We start from the raw sequence: 10,000 nt of genomic DNA, 5'->3' as shown, positions 1-10,000 counted from the left end.
ATGATTATAATGATAAAAGTGATAATAATAATAATAATAATGATGATAATAGTGATAGTCATAGTCATAATGGTAACCATGATTATGATAATACTAATGAAAATAATAAAGATAATTGTGATAATAATGACAATAATGATGGTGATAATGATAATACTGATAGTAATAATAATGATAATAGCAATAGTGGTAATGATAATAATAGTAATTAGGATGATAATAATAATAATAATAATAATAGTAATAATAATAGTAATAATAATAATAATAATAATAATATAACAATAATAGTATAATAACTATAATGATAATACAAATAATAATAATAATAATAATAATAATAATAATAATAATTGTGATGATAATAATAATAATAATAATAATAATAATAATAATAATAAAAATATTAATAATAATAATAATAATAATAATAATAATAATAATAATAATAGTAATAAAAATAATAATAATAATAATAATAATAATGATAATGATAATGATAATAATAATAACCATAATCATAATAATAACAATAATAATAATAATGATAATGATGATAATAATGATGATAATAATGATACTAATAATAGTAGTAATGGTACTGATAATAGTAAATGATACCAATTACAATGATAATGATAAAAAATACTAATTACAATGATAATAATAAAAAAGAATTATGATAATAGTAATAATGATAATAATGATAAAAACAAAAGTGATATGAAGAAAGAAAGAAAGTGAATGACAAGAAAATTAATGATAATATTAACAATAATAATAATGATAACGATAATGATAATGATAATGATTATGATGATCATAATGATAATGATAGTACTGATAATAATAATAATAATAATATTATTATTATTATTGCTAAGGATAATAATAGTAATAATGGTGATAATGATGGTGATAATGATAATGATGATGATGATGATGGTGGTGATGGTGGTGACAATGATGATTATAATACTAATGATTCTTTATAATATTTATGATATTATAATATCAATACTTATAATATTTTTTATTACTTAAATGTTAATTACAGTTCCTTAAGTTTAACAAATCTTTGAAAATCATTGATTGTAAAAACTCATTAGTCACATTAGCGATAAAGATGAAGATGATGATGATGATGATGATGATGATAATGATAATAATGATGATGATAATGATAATGATGATGATAATGATATTTGGTATATTAATAAAGTTTGCAACATTATACATGTAATGCGGCCCTTTTTTCTTTTTTAAACTTTATTTTTAGTTCTGGTAAGAGATTGAAAAAAATATATTTATATGACATGTAGATTTGCTTTAGAATGCTCTATTTTGATGGTATTTACAACCATTAGCACGACCAAGAACCCTGCAGGTCAGATATGGTATCCCATCTGACCAGCTCAGTAGTACTAATACACATACGATATTGAAAATATGAATTAAGCTGTACCAAGAGATAGTTTTTAGGTGATTTGATTTATTTTACCCTTCCCACATTGGAAAATCCTGCTTTGAATATTCCTTATATTGACCTTCTGTTCCTTCTTCCCTCACAGGGCTACTCAGCAATCCCTGTTGAGCTCAACTACCACTACCTGCGGAGAGTGCGTGGAGACAACTACTGTGGTGTCCGAGCGGCCCTCTATCAGGTCCTTTCCATGGGCCTTCCTGTGCCTAGTGGGCATGCTACCCATACACGTCTGGCAGCCGAACTCAACCAGGGATCCACGTGGCTCCAAGACTGGTCCTTTGGCCAACGTCTCAGCTTCTCGAAGGAGCAGGTCCTCAATGGGTTCTGGGAGTGTTTGGAGGCCCTTGATAGCATGGTAAGTGTGGCAGGCAGAGGCAGAAAGGGGATGGAAAATGCTATTGTGTTGCAGCCAGCACACTATTAGAATGTACTGAATGCACTTGTCTTATTTTAATCATAAAGTGTATGAATAACAAAAATAACATAGATTAAAAATTTTCTTGCTGTGTTCTGTAGCAAATGTAAAGTTAGGCATATACTCACTTTTTAAATATTCTTCTTGTAGGTCCTCAGCCTGACAGGGTGTGAGAACAAGGAATGCGTTGTCCTCTCACGCATCAACAGTGACCCTCTTCTGGATGTGAAGCTCTGTGAGGCAGTGAAGCTGCACATGCTAGCAACTGCCCTGGACCTTCACATTGGAAATAATAATGGTGACAATGTTCCACTCTTTGCCATGATCATGTTTGCTCGACACACATCCCTCACGCCAAGAGATTTTGTGAAAAATCATCTAAATTTAGTTGGCGACACAGCTGGGCTGGAGCAGGTGGGTACAGATTTTATTTTCAGAATTATCATGTAATGACTAATAACTTTAGAAATCTTTCATGACAAAGTTGATATCCAACAGAAGAGAGGAAAAAGATCTTAGCGATGATGAAGGCAATAATCATTTGAAAAGTCTTTAAATATATAGCTTAAATTAACATTTCGTAGTCGTTTTCCTGTCATTTAAATGAAACTATGATTAATTTTTCACATGAAGCTTGCATCTCCTTGTCCCTGTCCTAAGCTCATGTGAACAGTCCATAAGTAGTGCTAAATAAGCTAATATGTGTTTACCATCTCATTTTTGCTGCCCACACCAACCAGGACCAACATAAGGTGTGTCAATGTCAAGATTTACACTGCTTTTTGTTCCTACTGTCCTATGAAGTTTCTTCTGAACTATGCATCCATGACACCTGTGTCACCTTACTCTTTCTCAGCTATAATGCTTTTAGCTTGTGTTTTTCTTTATTTGGTAGGAGTACATACCACACATGTAGGTACCCTCATACACATGCATACACATATACAGGCACATACTCAAACATATATGCCCACATTCACACTCATGCTTATGCACACGCACACGCACACATACATGCACACCCACACACACACAATTTTACTTTACTTTGTCACGCATGATTTTTATGGATTTCTATAACTATGAATATAAATCACTGTTTTTACAAAAGAGAAACAGTATCTTTAAATTTGAAGATAGGTAATTTATGTATGATGTATGTATGGTATGTCAGACCTTTAGGTAAAAATCTATTTTCTTGATTTACTGCTGATTTAATGATAGATTATTCTTTTGGATATGTACATAGATGATCAGCTGACTATTATGTAGTAGTTTGAGGAAATACACATTCAAAATGCATATTTGTACAAAAGAATTGTTACTATATATTGTATTTTTTTGCTGTTTACAGATTGAGATGTTCCTCATGGGACACACTCTAGGTGTCACTCTTCAGGTGGTGCGGCCGGCATGCTATGGTAAAGATGACTTCATATGCTATTACCCAGATGCAAACATTGGCATCTGGCCTGAGGTCACTCTGGTGGCAGAAGATGATCGGCATTACAATGTTCTAATAAAGTGATTGGTGAGTGACTTGCTTTGATAGCCAGGAAAAGGAAGCAACAGTGGTTGTTGATTATGATATGAGCACTTTTTTCTTGAATTTGAGATAAAGTTAACTGATTTTAGATTAAATGAAAATCAAGATAAAGATTTGACTTAGTTCAAGAATCCATCAGAGATCTCTGACATATAGATTTTTGACTGTCATACACACATACAGATATGTATTTATGTTTTCTTATTTGCATTGGCTTGCAGATATCTGACAAGTAAAAGTGAAGAACAAGAAGATGTAAGCACACCAAGTAAAGGTGCTGTCATGTCCTGCCGTTGTGTTGTGTGTCGTAAAGAGGAGACACGGTGCCTCTGAACTGTTGTTTTTTTTTGTCTTATTTTAAATAAACGTCTCATTGTTTAAAGTTACATGAATGAGAAAGCCGAGGTAAACATATTGAAGTAATGGAAACTTTTGGCAATAATATGCATGCTGAGGTTGGGCCACAAACTCGACCTCAAGGCATCAAGAGAGTTAACTGTGAATGATTGAGGTTTGTCACGGACAGTATGTATGGAATTAATTTGTGAAGCCATAAGTGACTCACAGTTAATTGTCTTGTGGAAGTGCTTCTTTTGGTACAAAATTAAGAGGTGTTCGAAAGCTAGCTCCTTGCCAGAGATGTACACCCAGCCTTGTTCTTATGGAAAATTAAGGAAAATTGGTTGTAAATAAGAAACAATTTTAGGCAATAAGAGAAGAACATAGGAAGAAAATTATTCTATTTATTTATACATATATTGGTGTTTTTCTTTGGGTGCTGCAACTGAATTATGAATATTTAGCTTTCAAAATATATCCGAGTGTTTTTGATGGGTGCGAGTAGGTTAAAATGTACATAGAGTTTTGTTAGCTGTTTCTTGATTCACCTAGAGAATTGTGTATATAATAACTGTATATAACCTGTGATCGTTATCTCATTGGTTATGTTGTAAAGGAGGTAGGTTAGAACAATCGTAAAATGATCTGATCAAAATTATTGCATGTAACATAAGCCACAGTGATATATGTCAAAAAGGTAACTTTGCATTGTTCAGTGTTACCAATAGAAGGATTAGAAACTATGACATTCTAGCATAGTCTGTATAGTAAACTCCAGCTTCAAATATTAATGGCAAAACAATGATGATTTCGTTCCCTTGAGGGAGTCAGCATTACCACAGCCAAGTGATTCTCAAATGGACTTAACAGAACATGCCCGATTTTGTCTCTTGTTATATGGATATGCCTTGATAGTGTGATATGATGCGTGTATGATGATTTATTGTCTTCCACTGATTTCCTGGATATGTTGTATATGTGTTTTAATGTCTATATAATTTTTTGCCTGAGTAGCTTTTATCAAGTTATGGAATCAATGTCAGTGTTTTGTAGAAACAAATCTGTTACATGAGACAAGATTGTGTGCATGTATGCTTAAGCCACAAACTTAATATTATGCAGCAAATCTGGCTAGAGAGAGAATATTGGAGTGGGGTTGCCAGGCACTTGCCGAGGTAGTTTCCCCTTCCTGCTCTTGCCCCAACTAAAGCTTCACTTACAAGACACCAAAAACCCCAGGTTGAGGTTCTTTCACAACATCAGTTCATCATTTCTTGCTTGTTTTGGAATGTGTCTTTCAGGCATTGAATACATAAATGCCAAGTGATAAAGTTTAAATACAAAGACATTATCCCTGTCCTACACAAAGCAAGGTGTTCTGGCATCCCTGAGTCTAGGCTCACTGCCCCACAGCTGCCAGGTCATCAGCAGCACTCATCTTTCTAGAGCACACTGTGCAACACAGAAACAACAGATGCTGCAGATTATACATGAATTATACAGTTTATATGTGTGTGTGTGCATATATGTACATTTATATATGTATACACACACACACACACACACACATATATATATATATAATATATATATATATATATATAATATATATATATATTATATATATATAATATATATATATATATATATATATATATAATATATATATATATATATATAATAAATATATTGGTGTTTTTCTTTGGGTGCTGCAACTGAATTATGAATATTTAGCTTTCAAAATATATCCGAGTGTTTTTGATGGGTGCGAGTAGGTTAAAATGTACATAGAGTTTGTTAGCTGTTTCTTGATTCACCTAGAGAATTGTGTATATAATAACTGTATATAACCTGTGATCGTTATCTCATTGGTTATGTTGTAAAGGAGGTAGGTTAGAACAATCGTAAAATGATCTGATCAAAATTATTGCATGTAACATAAGCCACAGTGATATATGTCAAAAAGGTAACTTTGCATTGTTCAGTGTTACCAATAGAAGGATTAGAAACTATGACATTCTAGCATAGTCTGTATAGTAAACTCCAGCTTCAAATATTAATGGCAAAACAATGATGATTTCGTTCCCTTGAGGGAGTCAGCATTACCACAGCCAAGTGATTCTCAAATGGACTTAACAGAACATGCCCGATTTTGTCTCTTGTTATATGGATATGCCTTGATAGTGTGATATGATGCGCGGATGATGATTTATTGTCTTCCACTGATTTCCTGGATATGTTGTATATGTGTTTTAATGTCTATATAATTTTTTGCCTGAGTAGCTTTTATCAAGTTATGGAATCAATGTCAGTGTTTTGTAGAAACAAATCTGTTACATGAGACAAGATTGTGTGCATGTATGCTTAAGCCACAAACTTAATATTATGCAGCAAATCTGGCTAGAGAGAGAATATTGGAGTGGGGTTGCCAGGCACTTGCCGAGGTAGTTTCCCCTTCCTGCTCTTGCCCCAACTAAAGCTTCACTTACAAGACACCAAAAACCCCAGGTTGAGGTTCTTTCACAACATCAGTTCATCATTTCTTGCTTGTTTTGGAATGTGTCTTTCAGGCATTGAATACATAAATGCCAAGTGATAAAGTTTAAATACAAAGACATTATCCCTGTCCTACACAAAGCAAGGTGTTCTGGCATCCCTGAGTCTAGGCTCACTGCCCCACAGCTGCCAGGTCATCAGCAGCACTCATCTTTCTAGAGCACACTGTGCAACACAGAAACAACAGATGCTGCAGATTATACATGAATTATACAGTTTATATGTGTGTGTGTGCATATATGTACATTTATATATGTATACACACACACACACACACACACACACACATATATATATATATAATATATATAATATATATGATATATATGATATATATAATATATAATATATATAATATATATAATATATATATATATATATATATATATATATATATATATATATAATATATATTATATATATATTATATATACATATATATATATATATGTATATATATATATATATATATATATATAATATATATATATATATAAATATATATATATATATGTATACATATAAACATATATATATATATAATATATATATATATATATATATATAATATATATATATATATATACATATATATAATATATATATATACACACACATATATACACATACACATACACATACACATACATATACATGCACACTCACACACGCATGCGCACACATGCACATGCACACACATACATGCATAAACATATATACACATATGTTTGCACATGTGTATGTAGGTATGTTTATAAACACACATTACACACACATCAAAAATTTATTTTGAAATATAATACTGATAAATGTATACTGTTGTAATGTTAGTATGATATGCAATCATTTGTGGTGTGCATGATGAGTATTTCAAACTTATGGTTGGCAAACCAAAGAGCTTTGAGAGGTTTCAGGTGCTTTAAGATCACCAATACTAGACACAAAAACAGTTACAGATGTGACTATCACACACAAAAAAAAGAGATTTATTATTGTACATATAATGGCGAAATTCTAATAGTATGGTCATTGCAGATTACTATTTTTGTTGCAAATGTATGCATGCATCTACTTTCACTTGTAAAAGGTACGTGTGGAGGTTCATTGTGATAGTACTTGTCTGAAAAGATCCTATACAACGCCTATATTACTGCACATATTAAAGGAATTTCATAATACGTCACGTATGTTGCTTCTTTCCATGCAAAGTCTTTTTTTACTTTGTATTTTTTGGTTAAGATGCAATTTTGTTTTCTATGATTTTCTCACCACTTGCCATGTTGATATGAATTTGCAAGTGAAAAGATTTTGATACTTTGACTTAAGTCCTTGCTTTCCTTCATTTTGCTATTGCAGGAAAGCTGAGTTTACTTTTGTCTCAAAATTGTTACTTGTTGAAACTGATGACATTTTTAAAACATTCTTTTTCTAAAGCTTTTTTACATCACATTTATATTTCACCTTTTAAGGATTCTCACTACAGCATGTTAAAGCACAAAACAACTTCCAGTATCTGAAGTGATGTATATGCAATCTTCATATTGTACAACTGACGAGTCATAGATGATCTGGCTCTGTTGCTGAGTCATGGTTTCTGAGATGAAAGCTGCTCCTCACTGAGACTTTTCCAGCTGGTTTTTAACCAAATGCTTTTTTACTTGCATTAATCACATCTTGTTTCACATTTGGCCAATTAAAAAAAAGAAAGAAAAATGGAAATCACGGCAATGCTTAAGCTTTACATGTTAAATCTCATGAGGCAGTGAGGCAAGCGTATCCTGTGGAGCTGTGGTAGTTAGGTTTCACAGGAGGATGAGGTCCCTCAGTTTCTATCTTGGCAGAAACAAGTTGGAAAAGTGTCAGTGTGATACACTCTTTGGATGCAAGGACTTGTTTTTATTTCATTCATTGATGATTTTGCAGTTACTAAGCATCTGTTGAGATCAGGTGGTGTCTTTTTAATAATAATAAAAAAAAGCAAAACGAAATACAAGAACCTTCAATCCCAGAGTATTGGGTCAGAAAGGTAAGCTTTAATGACCAAGAAGAGTATATACTTGGATTTTTCTCAAAGATAAGTAATGCTGCTTGTTATTATGCAATGGTAATGTTAATGCAGTTGTAATTGCCCCATGGGAAAGGTAAATAATTTTCTGTTAAAACAGAAAGAAAAGAAAAAGGAAGCACTAACTTGACATTTTATCCAGTACTGGTGATGCTCAAGGATTTCATGGCACATGATCGTTATATATGTTGAAGCTGGATGTTAATTTTTTTAAGTCAAATATAATGCAGGTAAAGGGGTCAATAATACAGTTTTTATTTTCATATACGACACAGAAGGAATATCATATATACAAATGCTGTCTGTTAATTCTAACTGGTGTTGTCACGTAGGTTCGTCTCCGGCATTGTTTCAAACAGGTTCAAGGCTAGGCTTTGTCTGGCAATGGCTCTGTACAAGGTTATTACAGGAGTAGAACAAAGTGAGTTTATTTTCCAGAAGGTGGCTTTTATTATCCCTTTTATACTTCTTGGGTATTGTAAATAGTTATTGCCTGTTGGCCAATAGAAATTCATATTTGAGTTTATAAGCCTTTGAAAAATCTATTTAGATTTTAATGGCATATAAGATTTATATATATATTCTTTTTACCTAAAAGAAGGTGCATGTATGACTCAAAAGTAAAGTGACTTAGTTTTTTTATTGGCATAACTACCACTTTAAAAGATGTTCTTTAAAACATGCAGTAAGGTTAACACTGAACTCATCTACAAGTGACAAAATTCTTTGATACTCCTCCATAAATAATCAACATGAACTGGAAGTGGCTAATAAAGAGAGAGAGAGAGAGAGAGAGAGAGAGAGAGAGAGAGAGAGAGAGAGAGAGAGAGAGAGAGAGAGAGAGAGAGAGAGAGAAAGAGAAATCAGAGAAATTAATCTTGTTTAGATTTGGATATCTAAATACAAGAGAGAGAGAGAGAGAGAGAGAGAGAGAGAGAGAGAGAGAGAGAGAGAGAGAGAGAGAGAGAGAGAGAGAGAGAGAGAGAGAGAGAGAGAGAGAGATCAGAGAATAATCTTAAGATTTGATTATTCAATACAAAAAAGTAAGATTACTCAGACCAAAGAAATTAGAGAGAGAGAGATCAGAGAATAACCATAAGGTTTGATTATCCAATACAAAAAAGTAAGATTACGCAGACCAAAGAAATGAGAGAGAGAGAGAGAGAGAGAGAGAGAGATCAGAGAATAATCATAAGGTTTGATTATCCAATACAAAAAAGTAAGATTACGCTGACCAAAGAAGTGAGAGAGAGAGAGATCAGAGAATAATCATAAGATCTGATTATTCAATACAAAAAAGTAAGATTACGCAGACCAAAGAAATGAATGTTGAAATTATGTGTTAAATTAAATTGTTTATGAAACTGTCTCGGGAGCTCACCTGAAGCCTCAGACAATTCAACTTTCCCGACTGAAATCCACCAGAAAGCAACTTCTGGAATATTCAAGAGATTTGTTAGAACTAAATATTAAGGTACAGAAGGATGCATTATGAAATTTCGTTAATTTATCTCACAAAAAAAAAAAAAAAAGAGAAAACTGTGTATTTAGCTTGAAAACCATATTATTCCAGTCTTTTGCTGTTTGGTAAAG

General features: G+C 32.3%; 1 protein-coding gene across 13 annotated transcripts in view; it reads left to right on the top strand.

Moving 5' to 3' along the window:
• Positions 1-4,153, top strand: part of LOC122247622 (uncharacterized) — a 76,091-nt gene extending 71,938 nt beyond the window's left edge. For 11 of the 13 annotated variants that reach the window (XM_086548859.1, XM_086548855.1, XM_086548854.1 and 8 more), the window contains 5 exons: positions 1,572-1,841; positions 2,052-2,315; positions 2,642-2,653; positions 3,256-3,432; positions 3,669-4,153. In XM_086548859.1, the coding sequence (XP_086404985.1) occupies positions 1,572-1,841; positions 2,052-2,315; positions 2,642-2,653; positions 3,256-3,429 (720 nt within the window). In that variant the 3' untranslated portion in view covers positions 3,430-3,432; positions 3,669-4,153. The remainder of the gene's footprint in view (positions 1-1,571; positions 1,842-2,051; positions 2,316-2,641; positions 2,654-3,255; positions 3,433-3,668) is intronic. The other 2 variants (XM_086548851.1, XM_086548850.1) reach the window with 1 other exon arrangement.
• Positions 4,154-10,000: the final 5,847 nt, after the last annotated feature.

Source organism: Penaeus japonicus, unplaced genomic scaffold, assembly GCF_977035675.1.
Source record: "Penaeus japonicus unplaced genomic scaffold, GWHDUDI00000001_assembly GWHDUDI00000021, whole genome shotgun sequence".
Lineage (NCBI taxonomy): Eukaryota > Metazoa > Arthropoda > Malacostraca > Decapoda > Penaeidae > Penaeus > Penaeus japonicus.
This window is presented reverse-complemented; position numbering and strand designations above follow the sequence as displayed.